We start from the raw sequence: 17,485 nt of genomic DNA on the forward strand, positions 1-17,485 counted from the left end.
TTCTTTTTTTTGCCTATTTCGTTGAAGTCAGGAGCCCGCCTGGAGAGCAGGGAATACATTTCAAGTTTAGCAATCAGGAGCCCGCCTAGAGAGTAGGGAATAAATTTCAAGTTCAACAATCAGGAGCCCCCCTGGAGAGCAGAAAAAACATTTCAAGTTCAGCAATCAGGAGCCCGCCTGGAGAGCAGGGAATACATTTCAAGTCAGCAATCAGGAGCCCGCCTGGAGAGCAGGGAATACATTTCAAGTTAGCAGTCAGGAGCCCGCCTGGAGAGCAGGGAACACATTTCAAGTCAGCAGTCAGGAGCCCGCCTGAAGAGTAGGGAATACATTTCAAGTCAGCAATCAGGAGTCCGCCTAGAGAACAAGGGAGTACAATTCAAGTTTTAGCTTTCAAGTTCTTATTGACATTTGGTAATGTGATCCGTTTTACATTTACATGTGTGCCCGGATACCCAAACGGGGGCAGAAAATTTTCTTTGTTTTGTCTATTTTGTTGAAGTCAGGAGCCCGCCTAGAGAGCAGGGAATATATTTCAAGTTCATCAATCAGGAGCCCGCCTAGAGAGCAGGGAATACATTCAAGTTCAGCAGTCAAGCATCTACCTGGAGGAAAGAAAACATCTCAAAGTGTAGTTGGCAGTCAAGCATCCACCTGAAGAAAAGGAAAACATCTCAAATTATAATTCAAGGCGGCAACAAAGGGATTCCATCGGGAGAATGCAAGTCAACAAGGCAACAAGAACCACAAGAGCAAGTTTGAAGATATAGATAGGATTTGTAATGCATAGATCATAGTCTAATATAGCTTCTTTTTATTTTATCATGGTGTAATAAGGGGATGCAGTAAGCAGTAGCAGCAACAGCAGCAACAGTGAAATCATAGCTTCATGGTAGTCGCAGCTACCGAAACTTCCCGAACTACACTGACCTGATTTCTTTATAGCCAAGGATATGTAGGCAACCTCGGAAGCAGGGTGCAGTCAAATCTTTCAAAATGCTTCCCACAGAGTGATCAAACGGGCAAAAATCGCTCGTATCCGCTCACTTTATTTTTGCACGAAAACTCTTCGTGTTTCCGGGCAAAGAGGGGCAGCTGTGAGCACGTGTTTTTTGACCTATATGAATTACTCCCATAAATTCAAAACAAAATAATTTCTTTTCATTATTTGCAATTTTTGTGGATTTTGTGGCATTTTCTAATAATTGTTTGCATTTGTCTGTGCATTTTTATTTTTGTTTAATTAATGAAAAATACAAAAACGTGTTGCATTTGCATTTAGGATCTAATTTTGTATTCTTGAATTAATTAGTAATTTAGTGTTTTATAAAAATGGAAAAATCACAAAAATAACTTATTTTTGCGTTTTAAATTTTTAGTTTCGAATTTTGGTGGCTTTTCTTTAATTTGGTATTTAATTAGTTGGGGTAATCATTATCTAGGGTTAATTAATTTGATTTGGTAGCATAATTTGATTTAGAGAGTAATTTAGGTGTTATTTTTAATTTTTCTCGAAAAAAAAGAAGAAGGGAAAAGAATTTTGGAAAATAAAAAGAAAAAGAGAAAATTTGATTTAAAGAGGATCAGATTTTTTCGGCCAAAATTAAGTCATTTTTCCCCAGCCCAATTAAAATTCCCAAACACCCGCCCCATCTGAGCCCATACCCGTCCCCTGACCCGGTCCAGTCCCCCCTACAAACAAAACGACGTCGTTCCAACTCTTTCTCATCTCAACCGTTGGATCTCATTGATCCAACGGATCAGAGACCTCTCTAGGGTATATTACTGTCCTAACGACCCCTACCCCCCCACACCATTCCACTTCCCTTCTCATTCCACCTCTCTCCCAAACCCTAGAGACCGCCGCCCTCAAATCCCCCACCGCCTCCACCTTGCTCCGCCTTACTTCGCCCACCGAAAATCGCCTTACGGCGGTTCCGGTGGTCCAATCACTACCAAATTAACACCATGAACTCCCCTCCACCTCCCCATCCCAAATCTCTAAACAATTCCTCTCAAATCCCCCTCCATCGCCTCGAATCTTAGATCTAAGGTCAGCACCTAAAACCCTAAAATTCCCAAAATTCGCCCAGAATTACACCACGCAACCCCTCATCTCCTTCCTTCCTCAAATATGTGCTTGTTTCATCTCAAACCGGTCCGTCAGTGGTGGAGCAGAGGTCTGGAACGCCCTAGGTCTCTCCCTGGGTTCTTTTCTGGCTCAGCAAGTTTGAGTGAACCCAAAACCGTCATTAATCGTTTGTCTTTTGTTAAGGACAATCGATTAATGACCGTCAAAAGTTCACTTTCTTATTCAAAAGGTTGTTCGAGTTCATACAGTACTTGCTAAAGTAGGTTTGGGATAATTTCCTTTGTGTCGATTGGTTCCCTTTTGATCTTTTCTTTTGTTTATTTGTTGTATTTCCAGTTTCTTTCTTCAGAAGTTTCGTTTCTTGCTTAATTGCATTATGTTTCTGGTTTTAAGTTCATTAGTTAGCTTGTTTGATTAATTGTTAATGGCAATCGGTTTCATAGAGTTTGAGTTTAACTTGGTTTCAATTCGTGAGATTTTCTTCTTTCTGCTAGGTTTCATTTTATGTTTGTGAATTAATTCTGGAACTGAGGCATTAAGATTAGTCAAGTATAGTTCATCGTTTGCATTAATTCTTGTTTCAAAAGCATTTTCTAAATTCATGTTTATGTGTGAAAGATTTTAGGCTAGTTCTTCATAATTTCAACAATTGTTTTGAATTTCAATCTGGTTGAAAGTGTCAGCTCGTTTGTTTACTGTTTATTGTGATTGTGAGCATTCAGAACTTAGGAGGGGGTAAGTGCATAACTAGGAAAACTTTAGGGGTAGCTCTGGGGATTGGTTTAACTTGAAGAATCTTTTAATAACTAATTGGGAAGCTTCCTAAATGGACAGCTGTCCAAAATTATTAGGGAAACAGGCTGCAAATTGAAGATATCTGGAAGAAATGGACAGCTGTCCAGAATTCAGTTTCAAAAGATGCCTTGTGGGGGTATTTTGGGCATTTGGACTGCCTTGCCTTGGAAGGCACACCACAGACCCTCCCCTCCTATAAATGAAACCTGCCCTTCACTTAATAGAGGGCTTTTGGGGAATACTCTGGAAAAAAAAAACTTAAAAAAATAGCTAAGAAGTTCATAGAAAGTCACTGTTCTATTGGAATCCTTATTTGATTCCCTTAGTTTTCAATCGCTGAAAATCGATGGAGTTGGTGTTGTTTGCTTGGTTTTAATTCTCTGAATCATCTGTTAGTTTAAATTTTCTGGAAAATTTCTGAAAAACTGAGAATCTGGTGACAAAATGAGCAGAGCTGGGGTATAGAAAGGGCTTGGTTTAGTTTGTCAGTTGGTTTATTGTTCTGTGGAGTTTCTTCTGAGGAAATCTCACTGCTTCACTGCTGGGTTCAAGCTGGTTTCTACTACTGCTTACTGCTAATTCTTCACCTCTTTTGTTTTTCCTTGTTCCTTACCAGGTATTACTCCAAACCACTGTCAACAAGTAGCTAAGGACATGTGTTTCCAACTGAAGCCTGATTGAATATAAACTGTTTCGGATTCCCTTTTTATTTGTTTCTTTGAATGTTTTGTAATTGGTCATGTGTTGTACATGCCAACTCAGTTATCTTATGTTATTGATATGATGTGGAAGTGGATTCATGCCTTTAAGATGTTTTAGGTATTGATTTCTGGATTTAAATGGACTTTTGCTAATTATCTGTATCTCATTACTGTTGGTATTAAGGCGAGGTTGATGGGTTTGAAGTTTTCTGGCTGTGTTTTGAGTTTATGTTTAGATTCAGGCATGAATACTTGTTAAACGCATTATCAGCATAGTTAACGTTAGGCATGCATTTTCAGTAGCTGTTGAAATTTCCTTATATTCCATCGATTGTAGAGTGATGAAGCTTATCATTTTGTTTTTCGAATACAAATGGTACTTTATGGCTGGTAGGGACTCGATCTTGAGTCCTGAGTCCCAGTTCCGGCTTTGACCAAGATTGGGCTTTTGAGCCTGGGCCTCGAGATCACTTGCAGAGTGAATGGTATGCCCTCACAATTTGGCTTGCCTCTCGAGCCCAATAGCTTGTGTGTTGTTTTGGATTTTTCCTCATGGCAGACTTGACCCAAAAAAATGCATGCAGAAAATAAAAATGGGAAGTTTTAGTTGGCTAATTTGTGCTCAATAGTAAAAATTCAGAAATAAAAAGTGTGGCTCAATTTCATGTCTTCATGTGATCTTAGTTGATTTACATTTAATTGATGATGCATGGTTCTAAAGAGAGGGCCGAGTGCTGGCCCAATTTGCTCGAATGCCCAAGCCGTTTCTTTCTTTTAGGCAATTGGTTATGTTTCCCTTCAAGACACTTTCCTCTTAATTCGTCTGGACGTTAGTTTAAAAAGTAGGATTTAAACTCTTTCATGGGTTATTTAAATTAGACTCTTTCAATAGTTCAAAGTGTGCCATAATAGCCAAACACATAGTTTATGGCCCTCATAAATCTAGTTTGAATACCTTTTGAAATTAGAATTGAGGTGCGCCACGCTGGACGAAAATGACAATTGCATGACCCTAGCTTAATTATTCCTTTTAAAGTCCTTAGAAATCGAGGCATGCCATTTAGCTAATTTTCATGGCTCTCGCAAAGTTGCTAACGCGTAGTTGCTTTAGGCGCGTCATTTTAATAAAATTACCTTCCTAAATTCGGGTGCGCATTTATGTGACCCAAATCCAAATCTCAACAATGTCAAAATATGTCGAAGACCATGGGTGCATTTATGTGACGTGGTTCAAGACGTGTTTTAACAATGTTGCAATTTTCCTTATAAATAATTAAAGCGGTTATAAAGTTAAAATTTGCACATATGTTCATAATTGTTTAAAATCAGATAATAGGCCAATTATAACAGTTGAGCGACCGTGCTAGAACCACGGAACTTGGGGATGCTTAACACCTTCTCTCGGGTTAACAGAATTTCTTACCCGAATTTCTGTGTTCGCAGACTGTAATACAGAGTCAATCTTTTCCTCGATTCGGGATTCAACCGGTAACTTGGGACACCATAAATTATCTCAAGTGGCGACTCTTAATTTTTAATAAATTAATCCCGTTTCGATTGTCACTTTAAGTTGGAAAAAACTCCCTATATACTCCCTTCTCGAGGGGTGTAGTAAAAAGAAGGTGTGACAAGATCTAGGGCCAGCTTTTCGAGGTGAGGGTACCTCGTTTCGGCGACGACCAAGGTTTTACTAATATAGTAGATTGTAGATTGAGTACCTTTGTTTTCGTGGACTAGAATTGTGCTCACCGCAACATCGGACACGACCAGGTAGATTAAAAGGCGCTCTCCGGGTTCTGCCTTAGCAATCAGTGGGGTTGAGGATAAGTACGCCTTTAATACCCTGAGGGCGTTGACGCACTCAGAATTCCATTGGAGTTCATTGTCCTTCTTGAGTACGCCAAAGAATTTGTGGCATCTATCGGAGGATTGTTAGATGAACGTCGATAGTGCGACTATGCGGTCGGTCAGTTTTTACACCTGCTTCTTGCTGGTCAAGTTTTCTGGTATTGCTTCTATAGCCTTGATTTGGTCGGGGTTAACCTCAATGCCTCTCTGTGACACCAGAAAATCGAGGAATTTTCCTGAAGTTACGCCGAAAGTGCATTTCTCGGGATTCAGCTTTATGTCGTACCGCCTAAGTATGTCAAAGGCCTCCCTCAAATGGTCGATATGGTCTTCCTTTCTTTTTGACTTGACCAACATGTCATCTATATATACTTCCATTGTTCTGTCGAGCTGCTCTTTAAACATTTTGGTTACTAGCCTCTGATAGGTTGCCCCTACTTTTTTCAGTCAGAATGACATGACTCTGTAGCACTACATCCCTTGATAGGTGATGAAGGTAGTTTTTTCCTGATCCTCCTCCTCCATGAGGATTTGGTTGTAACCTGAGTAGGCGTCCAAGAAACTTAGCAGCTCGTGTCCTGCTGTCGCATCGATGAGCTGACCAATGTGAGGCAACGAGAATGAATCTTTCGGGCAGGCTTTGTTCAGATATGTGAAGTCCATGCACATGTGCCATTTCCCTTTTTTCATTTTCACCATGACCACGTTAGCGACCCATTGGGGGTACTTCGAATCCCCGATGGAGCCGTTTGCGAGCAGTTTTTCCACCTCCTCGCGGACGGAATCATTTATTGCGGCATTGAATTTTCTTCTAACTTGTCGTACCGGTAAGTAGAGTGGGTCGACGTTAAGCTTGTGGGTCACTATTTCCTTCGGGATGCCTGGCATATTTGCATGGGATAAGGCAAACAAGTTTGTGTTGTTAGTTAAAAATTTATGGAATTTACTTGGTTCTTGAAGTTTGTGGCCGATATAGGCTTTTATATTATGGTCTCTTTTATCCAGCTGAACGGGATCGAGGTCTTCTACAGTTGATCCCATGGCTTCCACGATGTTGGGGTCTTTGATGACATCATTTCATTTGTCATCAGCTGACCTCGACCTCTCTAATTGCTATGCCTCTGTGCTTTTATTTTTCAACTGTTAGGTATACATGCAGTCTTGGGCGATGCGGTAGCATTCTCGGGCTATGGGCTATTCGCCGCGTATACTGAACACTCCCCATAGAGTGGGAAATTTGATGACTTGATATAGGCTGGACAACATGGCCCTCATAGCGTGTATCCAAGACCGTCCTATGATTGCATTGTACGTCGTTTCTTGATTCGTGATGTGGAACGTTGTTTCCAAGGTTATACCACCTGCCAAAATGGGCAATGTGATTTCTCTAGAGGTCCGCTCAACTGCATTGTTAAAACCTGTTAGCATGATGCAGTGTGGTACTATCTCATCCTCGAGCCTTATTTGTGCGAGGACTCGAGGGTGGATAATACATGCGCCATTTCCATCATCTACCATAATCCATTTTACATCGGTATCTGAAATTCTAAAGTAACAATAAGAGCATCATAGTGAGGAAAAGTCAAACTGTGGGTATCCGACTTATCGAAGATGATACTTTTTTTGAGGTCGTCATACCGTTCACGGGTGATCGACTGCTTTAACTTGTGGGTGGTCATGAATTTCACGTTGTTGATTGTTGCATCGTCGCCTGCGCCGATGATCATCTGGATGGTACGGGTTGGTGAGGGCGAATTTAGGCGGCCTTGATGTTGTTCTCATCCGCGAGCGAAGTTCGCTTTTCCTTGGTCACTCATCAATTCTCTCAAATGCCCCTGGTTGAGCATATTTACTACCTCCTATTCAAGGAGATGTAGTCCTCGGTCTTATGGCCTCGCTACTGATGGAATTTATAGAGGGCATTCGACTTTCTAGTGTTTGGGTCGTACTTCATCTTTTGTGGCCATTTCACCTTAGGTCCGAGCTTCTCTAGAGCGTAGACTATCTCTAAAGGAGAAACACAGAAGTTATGAGCAGATAACAGTGGGGGCATACCTCTTTCATTTCGGTGAGTCCCTGTTTGTGGCCTAGGTGAGTCGCTACCGTGGCGGGGGAGTGTACGACGGCCGCTCTGGAGTAGCGCTGGTGTCTTTCGCGATTGAGGCACGGACCTGCATGATCCCATCTATTGTCGTTTTTGCGATCTTTTCTCGACTCCATTTGGACCGACGTCAACCGTTGGGTTGGACCGTTAAGTTCGTCCTCATCCGCTCTCACCTCAGCACAATAAGCATTATATATTTCTTCCTAAGTGGTGCGAGGGTACTTCATGAGTCTGTTCAACAGTTTTTTGGTCGCCCTCGACCCGCTCCTGTTCTGCCCGTTTTGGAAAGCTGCTACTGCCATCCTCTCCAGTACATTTGGAAGGGTCGTTCTCACTCTGTTGAACCGCGCGAGGAAGTCCCTGAGTCCTTCTCCAGGTGGCTGTCTAATGGCGAATATGTCTTTCACCCTGGCTTCCGCTTTCATGGCCCCTACATGGGCGGTGACGAACTTATCGGCCATTTCTTCGAATGACTCTAGGGATCGTGCGGGCAGTTGCGAGTACCATGTTAATGCTCCCCCGATTAGGGTTTCACCGAACTTTTACAGCAATATCGATGGGACCTACTCTTTAGCGAGGTAGGTGCCTTTCACTGTGGTGACGTAGTAGATAATATGATCATCAGGGTCTGTTGTACTATCGTATATCTTCAAGTATGACGGCATATTGAATGTTTTGGGTATAGCATGTGGTACGGCCTTGTCTCTATATGGTTGTTCTATAAACCGGTTGGCGTCTTGCTTTGGTAGGAGTTTTGGGGCGCCCGGTATCTTATCTACCCTTTCTTGATGCTCTCTCATTTGGTCACGGAGTGCTTTGTTCTCGTTCTCCATCTCCTCTATTTTTCTTAGGATAGCAGCGAGGGCGTTATTACATGCATCATTAACATAGTGAATGATACCTGTCGAGGGAGGCAGGGTGTGTTGCTCATTGGTTGTTGTTGCGATGTCGACTTGCGCACCTTCTCTGCTCACCCTCTGAGCGGGTTTGTCGAGTATATTGCTTAGTATATTCGTTAGCCATGCTTCTAGTAATTTTTTCACCGCTGGTGGTGCTTCTTTCATCGTGGATGTTGAGGCTCCCTTTCCATGAGAGGCGGTAACGCTGCCCGGGGGGGGGGTGAATCACTTCGTCTAGGTGAAGCGCTTGGTGTCACGTTCTCCTCGTCTTCTCCGTGAGTTCCAATGATGGTGTTTAGGAGATTAGTAGTAAGGCCTGCCACTGCTTTTAATCTTTCTTCTCCATTTCCTGCCATGTTAGATTATGCAAGTAGGGGAAAGAAAGTTCTGTATTTCATTGTCAGTGTATTTTTGTAGATCTAGAAAGACTATGATTTTGACTAAAAAGCTCCCCACAGACGGTGCCAATTTGTTTGACCAAAAAGTATAACACTCTTTGTTAAACTAATTAAAAGATAAATAAGGTGAAAGATGAATCCTAGTCAAGCATAATAATTCTTAGATCTAGCTAAATGTTTAAATGGTATCGCCTACTTAATGCGCGGAATCAGTTATCAGATTATTAAATGAAAGGTTTTGAGAATAAATGAAGAGTGGATGATGAGCAATAAATATGAAAATGACAATAAATGTAAATAGGAAGAATGATTCACCCAAATATTGAATGATATGGAAGATTCTTCCTCTTGACAACAAAGTGTGGCCAATAAGAAAGAAAATAGACAAGGCTTTCTTGGATCGTGTGAGTAGAAAGATAGAATAATCAACAGAATCAATCACTGTGGAAAGGTAACCTTTGTATTTTCTCTTACGAGTCAACTTTTTGCAAGAGTTCTTCTCAGAATGAGTCTCACTTGTCCTTTTCCCTCTCTCTCTTCTTCTATTTATATGGAATGTTCTCTAAAAAAACCCTAAAAAGTACAACAAAGAAAATATTCAAGGGAATATTCTTGTCGCTAGTTCCAAGACTACACTAGCCGTTATTCTTTTTCTTCGTTACTCGACTTTGGCTTTAATGACTTGCTCAGCGATTGCTCGTTATTGGGCTTTGATCGACCTCGGCCTGGCCGCCCAAGTTGAACCACAGTCTTCTCACTTAACGATCTTCCCACGCCCAATTTCCTAAGCCGGGTTTTGACCCATACAGAACTATCAGAGAAATTCTTGCTTCATATATAAGACTGTCGTGGAACACAATATTCCCGCACCCAAAGGTGTGGCCTAGTAGTCAATGAAGTTGATAAAAACCAGGAAAATTAAGGTTGAAATCTTAACAAAGAAAAGCAACATCAGCTGATTTCTTCTCATGTTTTCTTGCTTCAGTCCCAAACGTGTTTCAACCGCACTTCTCTACTTGTGTTTGCCTTAAATAGTCACACTACATATATAATCCTATACTAACTTGCTCTATACACCCTTCAATCTATATATAATATACTCTCTCTCTATACACACAAAATGGTCAGAGGCAGAGAAGGCAGCAGCCATGTTATTATGCCTCTTCTTTTAGCTATTTTGTTGAGTTTGCTATTCACTTCAGTCCATTCCCGTAACCTTTTGAAGGTCACAAATTATCATTCTGAATTAACACAACCTAATTTGTCAAATTCTCAGAATCATAGCCAAGACATGAAGGTTCCTCAACAACAACAACGTGAATCATCAGCTCTTTTACAACTTGAAAACCTCGAGAATTCAGGTCCAAGTCCTGGCCAAGGCCATGCAATGCACCCTGTACACTATCCACACCACTGATCTGCGGCAGAGCTCCATGGTTCAAAGAACGTTCAATTGAATCTCCTTCGACAAAAAAAATATATTTTGAAAATAAGATAAAAATAATCGAATCCATTTGACAAAAGGGAAGTTTCTAGTGCAGTGGCAAATGCATCTCAAAAATTGTGCCTACAAGTTGCAAGTTCAAGCATCTTTTTTGTCTTCTTATTAGAATTTCTGGTTCCGCCACTGCCACCTCAAAGTGCATTTTGGTATCTTGAAAGTGTTGTAGTTTATAAGTAATTATTTTTGTTTTCCTAGCTCTGTCATTTTTTCCCTGTAAAACATATCCATCAAATACTGGTGTGAGCATTTTTTGATTTTTTTTTTTAATTCTATCTTTTAATTTGTAACATGATATGAAAGTGTATAAGCGAAACGTCTAATAAAAAATTATTTTATCAAGCAAGTCGACGATAGTACATTTGGTTCAATTATCATGCATATTGCTTGTTCATGAGTAGATTATGCTTGCAAGAAATAGATGCAAGGTGCAGAGAAGTGTAAACAGAGAAGGGAGTGTAGGACTATGATACAGCAACATTATAATATAATTATTGTTTAATATTATTAATAATTCGTTAGATTTGTTATACATTTGCATACACCTTAATTTATGACCATGATGCTTCTGTCTTCTTTTAGTTATATTCACCAACATTGGCCCAAAGCTCGACCAATAACATCTTCTTTCTTGACATGCAACTAAAGTTTCTTGTGACTGAAGTTACCTGACATTTTGCTTTATGTGTACTTTGTAATGTTGTATCTAAACGAAGAGATCAATGACTTTGACTTAGCTCGTATGCTAAAGGGTGGTCATCGCCCGAAAAATTATTCTGTACATCTAGGTCAAATATTACTTTTTTATACATATATCTTGTAATTTTAAACAACCTCTGAACACTCTTAGCAAAAGTGTTGACTTTGCCACTGAGCAATACGCCAACATTGAAGAAGAAAAATATGTACCACAAACTGAAGTCATCTGTTTTATTCTTCTTTTTTTTTTGGTCACCAATCTGTTTTGTTCTTGCTACTTCCTGTGATTCAAGCCCTGTTACATAACCCCTGCCTGGCCAGCTACTCAAAGCTAATTTCTTATTTAAATTTTAAATGATTGCCAAAGAAAACAAAATTTAATCCCTACAGCGACATCAAATCCATTAACCAAACAAGATAAAAATAGATTTGAGAAAATCTTAATCTCACTTTTGTACATTCCCCTCGTTAAGAATCTCATTGACACTTCCACTCAACAACTCCAGCTATAATTCTATTCACAATACCAACAAGGCAACAAGCATGAAAGTTATTCTTCAATGATCCTTTTACCGCACTTTTTGTAATGTAATAATTAGCTGCAACATGTAATCATTGAAGTGGTGTCCTAAATCATTTCTTTTTCAAAAGAAGAGTGGCGTCCAAACTAGCTTACACGCACCTCAACTATTCTATCTGGATACCTTTTACCACAAAGGCAGGCAACTAATCGAGATTTAATATCCTAAATCTTTTTTAAGAGGAAGATGTGGAAATTTGACATAAATACATGAGGTCTACAAGTTCAACCTTCACTAAGTGTAATCAATTCGGGTATTTATACGCCTCGTTGATGAACCAAACCTCCCTTAGATGAAGTGCGACATGTCACAGAACAATAAGAACACATTGAAGAATATATACTCCTGCTATTCATTTACTAGTTACTACATCTCATGGAGCTTTTGAACATTGAGTTCAACCAAACCCCAGTACCTTCAACACAGAACAAAGATATACATGTAAAAGAAACTCAACAAATACTAAATTCTAAACTCACAACCTTAAAAGTACAATGAGTTCAGTTCTAAGTGCTAAAAACATTAAAGATTGAATTCAACAAGTTTAAATCATGGAACGGCATCTGCTACACCTACATCTTGCAGGTTTAAAGACCAACCGGTCAATAGTGTTTAATTAGACAATTCATTTCAAAGATGAAAAGGTATAGAGCTGCACATGCATGAGCTGATGAATAAATGCATGCATGTATGTATCAGAGCTTCTTTTACCTCACCACTTTAAGCTCCAACTCCTGTAAACTTGACATCTTAAATCTTCTTTTAAAACTGTGCTCCTTGGTTTTTTATCCTTCCCTCTTCATTGGACCAACAACTTACAGATCTCACTTGCTAGCTGGAGATGCTCTTCTCAAGGACCTCGGCGTCTCCCAAAGCAGAAGCAGCTCTGGCGTTGATCAACAGGGATCATCCCACCTCCCTTTGATGTGTCAATTGATTCCAACATGGACACCACTTCATCCATTTCTGGCCGCTTGTCAGCGCTAGCATCCCAACACCGCTTCATCACATTTGCCAAAGAACTTGGGCAACAACGAGGTATCTCCGGTCTCAAATTCTGCAAATCCAAAGCAAAGTTGCGACTTTTAAAGATTTTTTTTTTTTACTCTTCAACGAACAAAAATGTGTATTCAAATATATATATATATTTCTACCTGTCGGACAACAGCTGTCGTCACTTCTGAGAAGCTCAGATCTGGATATGGCATGTCACAGCAATATATCTCCCAGAGGCAAATGCCAAAGCTATATACGTCACACTTCCGGTTATACGGGTTGCCATTAAGAACCTGTCTTGTAGACCATGACAAAAATAAGCAACATATATTCACATATGATGCACGTGGGTGGGTCTCATAAGTCAAAGCACATACCTCAGGTGCCATGTAACCTAGGGTTCCAGTCTCCCCGGTCATATCATTAGGATTTGAAGCTTCAACACGAGCAACACCAAAATCAGCAATCTTAAGTGTACGATTCCTGTCAAGAAGCATGTTCTCTGTTTTGACATCCCTATGGACTATCTTCTCAGAATGAAGATAGTTTAACCTGAGAATACATTTTTAACATGTTTTGTGTCAAACACATGCTGTTAACAAATACTATTTATATAAATAAAAGAGGAGTAAGCATTATGAATTTCACCCGCGTGCTAGATCCAGCGCCAGTTGGACCACAACTTTGAAGGCCAACTTCCTCCTATGGCTCTTGATGAGAAAAGACTTGAGAGTACCCCCAGGAAGGTATTCAACCACCACACAACAAAGGTTACGTGGAATGCCGATGACACCATTCTCAGTCTGTATGTTAAGATCTGGTGTGCCCATTGCAGCTCCTATAAACTGCAAAAATGTTTGGCCATTAAAAATGTCTTATATTCTTGCAACTCAAACAATTTATGCTCCATAAAAAGACTGTCAAGGCATCAAATTATAATCTCATGCCACTTCTACACATCTATATCGGAACTAAACAGCTGAGAGTAGAGCCTGATACAACTATTCAGAAAGAAAAAAAAAGGCACTGACGGCGCAGTTGGACAAACTGAAGGTTTTTTCAGGGGACCTGGGGATACGTTAAAGTTCAACAAGTTGAATTAAGCAGAGACTTCTGCACTTTTTCAAAATTTGGAAACAAGACTCTAGAAGTGAAAACTGTTGATAAAATGGAACTTATGCAAATTTTAACGAGAAAACCTTAAATATTCATGGGTCAGCAGCTTGTCAATGTGTCCGGAAATATTCATTCTTTCATCTTGGTCACATGCCTTTGATTTGCTATGAACACAAATTTATACTTCAAACACTATAATGTTGTGACTAAGTTAAGCATCAATCGACCTCCTTCATATTTCAGTTAGATATGTAGCGAAGAAAATGAAGAGTAATTTTGACAAATTTGGAACCCAAAGCTTTATTTTATTTTATTTTATTATTTTGGTTATAGGTAGAATGTAAAGCAATTTCAGCATATCAAGCCATCATTTTAGGAAAACTTGCATATGTTTACTATTTCATGGCAAATGCAGGATGACAAAAGCTGATTTTTCAATGTAATAATAATTGTAATGGCAAAATGAATAGTAGACATTGTAACGGTGAGATTAAAATATCTTACTTTTGTGACATTAGGATGATCAAGCTTGTGCCATACAGAAACTTCTTGTGTAAAAGCTGCTCTGACTGAAGAAACCTCAGCCTGAGACCTCTGGCCTTCTTCTCCCCAATCAAGAAGCTTTACTGTGGTTAAGATAAAAGCTTTTGATTAGCTAAGCATGAAACTGTGATGCCCCTCCTGAGTTCTGCACTTTGAATTATAACTTCAAAATGGATTGTGGTTGACAATTAGCCACTTTCAAAGTTGTCTTGAATAGGCTCATATTCATTTCCGATTTGGTTCAACTTTTCTTGTTTTGCCACTAGTCTAAGTTGCAATTGATAACGAATTAATGATCAATAACTTAATGAAAATAAAAATATTCAAGATCAATGTCATTCATTCATAACAATCCGGGAACAATTTTCTCGCATCATTCTCAAAAAAAGAAAAAAAGAAAAAAAAAAGAATCTATTGCATCATTTCCAAGAGTCAGCCTCTAAAATCAAGTCTTTAATACAGTGGCGGCTTGATGGAGGACGGGGCCTAAAGCTAAACCATTATTAGAGGCCTTTGGAGGTAAATATTATTAATGCTATTTCTCCCTGAAAAATAGCATAATGTTTGAAACTATGCCATAATGATTATTGACATAGCAAATGGTTGATCACAGGATTTTCTTATCATTATAAAGAATTATAGAAGTAATTATTTAAAATATACTTATTATATATATAATATGAGTAAAATTTGGGGCCCTATAATTTTCGGGGGCCTTAAGCCTTGGCTTTAGTTGCCTTGGAGTTAAGCCGCCTCTGCTTTAATAAACCGAACAAAAGTAAAACAAGGAAGCACACGATGAAAGATGCAAGTATACAGATTGAGCATTGCAGATAGCTTATTCATTTGGTAACACCTTATCCACAACAAAATCAAGGGCCATGGCCCATGACAATATATACAAAGCTAACAGTTATATTAGCATTAAGGTATGTTTACATAAATTGTAACGGAGGGAGCACAACAATTACTACTGCATCTCGATCCCAAGCAAGTTAGGATCCGGATATATAAAACGACAAATACTAGATAATTTGCTACTCCTTCCATCTCATATTAACAGTCGTACTTACTAAAAATAATTGTCTCAAATTATTTGTCATTTTAGAAGTTCGACGAAATTGATATTTTTTCTTTTTTAAACTTAGTAATAATTGTTCTTGAAGATAAAAATAACACATAAATAGAATAAATATTCAATGAAGACAAATTATATCTTTAAGACATAAATAAGTGTAGAATAGTCTAATCACTTTTCCTAATTAATATTTCTTAAAGGGCATGCAAAAGATCTATTTTTGGCTCTTTTCCTAAGAAACCTCAATCCAAAGCAAGTTTTAAGATCCATACTAAAATTAAAAGAAAAAAAAGAAGGAAATTACCAGCAACATCAAGGCCATCATAGATGCCACGATGAACAGTACCAAAAGTGCCACGAGCAATGACAGTTTTGATGATAAGCTTAGAAGGATCAATTTCCCAAGCATGTTTAATTGGGATTTCTCTACTTTCCATCCCTATTTCCTCTTTCTCCATTGTCCATGCTCTGCTTAAATGCCTCTGTAGCTGCTCGTCTATGCTCTTCAGATCTATAAGATCTGCTCTTACAAAACCCACTTCCTCCATCACTCTATTTTTCTAACTATTTCAGAAGATTTTATTGTTTACATAGAGGATTTTTTGGGACAAAACAGGGGATGAAATTAGCTATAAATTTCAGAGGAAAATGAGACTAGTGTTAGTAGAAGTAGTGGAAATTTGGGGCAACGGCCATGTCTGAAGACTACTAACTGTCACTGTTGTTTACTTGAGATTTACAGACAGGAAGACTACTATTTATGTTAGTGTTCTTCTATTTTGTTTTTCTTTTCCTTTAATAAATAATTTTGTCTTTTTTCATAGCTAATGTTAACTAGCTGCTCTTTCCTCTTATTTTTTTAGAGTTTAAAGTTATATACATTGATGCTTAAAAATAGTTATATTGATAGATTATTTATTAAATAATTATAAATACTTTCTCCGTCTAAGTTTACTTGTCCATTATACTAAAAATAAATATCTATTTTTACTTGTCCAGTTTAAAAAATCAATGCATAATTTACCATGTTATATTTATTTTACCTTTATTATTTCTTAATATTTTGGATTTATAATAGTCAAAGTTAGTTTTTCAATAATAATAATTAGGGTTGATATAGTAAAATTAGCATATTATTTATTATTTTTTAAGTGGTGTGCCAAGTTAATAGTGGACAAGTAAACTTGAACGGGGGAGTAAAATTCTTGATAAATATATAATTGGTAGCTGATAAAAATAATATTTCTAAATAACTTGTTATTATAGGTTAAAATTTACTCATAGTCCAAAAATCTTTTTATTACTATTAGTTTATATAACTTAAGTCCTTCTTATTATTATGGAAATCACAAATAAAATGAGAAAGAGTGTAATTTATTACATAAATAAGATAAGATAAGTGGCATGTTACACTGAAGGTAAAAGATTATTACAATATTAGTTTATAAGTATAATTTATTGGGAAAAAAAGAAATAAATAGAAAATTTATACTCCAAAAAGAATTATCATTTTTATCATTTTTATATTTGAAAATAATTTATCTTTAGAAGAGGGGACTAAAGAATATTGTAACTTTGCAATTAGTACATGTGATAGGTTATGTGACCTGCTATGTTTTGATGATCTAACAAACTTTAAGAACTAGATGGGAAACCTGCTCTGTATCCTCAGGTGCTCAAGAACAATAAGTCTCAAGTCGGGGACTTGTCTCAACAATTCAGAGCCAAAGAAACGATAGAGAGAATAGATGGATATCAATTCTACGGCCGCACAATTCCATGTGCGGCCCGCACTTTGCTTCATTCTTGGCAAGATTGAATCTGCGGCCGCACAATTCTGAAATGCGGCCGCATCTCTCACATTCTGCGATTCACACATTTCTTGGTGCGGCTGCGCAGAACTCTTCTACGGACCGCACATTTCTGAGTGCGGTCGCGTAGCTGACTTCTGCGGCCGCACAATAATTGTGAGGTTTGCACTCCTTCGATCCTTGACATGAACACTCTCTGAACTTCTATTCTTGGTTAGCTTCTGCGGCCGCACATTTCATGTGCGGACCGCACTTTGCACTTGTCCTCTGACATGAGTGCCTTAACAATCTGTGGCCGTAGATGGAAATCTGCGGTCCACGCT

At 38.6% G+C, this 17,485-nt stretch overlaps 1 protein-coding gene across 1 annotated transcript; it reads right to left on the reverse strand.

Moving 5' to 3' along the window:
• Positions 1-12,056: 12,056 nt before the first annotated feature.
• LOC107786702 (serine/threonine-protein kinase 54-like) lies at positions 12,057-16,124 on the reverse strand. Its single transcript, XM_016608224.2, has 6 exons — positions 15,656-16,124; positions 14,235-14,356; positions 13,263-13,459; positions 12,992-13,166; positions 12,773-12,907; positions 12,057-12,675 (listed from the first exon to the last, which is right to left on the reverse strand). Exons 1-6 carry the CDS (start codon positions 15,897-15,899, stop codon positions 12,469-12,471), a joined length of 1,080 nt encoding a protein of 359 aa, XP_016463710.1. The 5' UTR covers positions 15,900-16,124; the 3' UTR covers positions 12,057-12,468.
• Positions 16,125-17,485: the final 1,361 nt, after the last annotated feature.

The sequence above is a fragment of the Nicotiana tabacum genome, chromosome 22 (assembly GCF_000715075.1).
Source record: "Nicotiana tabacum cultivar K326 chromosome 22, ASM71507v2, whole genome shotgun sequence".
Taxonomy (NCBI): domain Eukaryota; kingdom Viridiplantae; phylum Streptophyta; class Magnoliopsida; order Solanales; family Solanaceae; genus Nicotiana; species Nicotiana tabacum.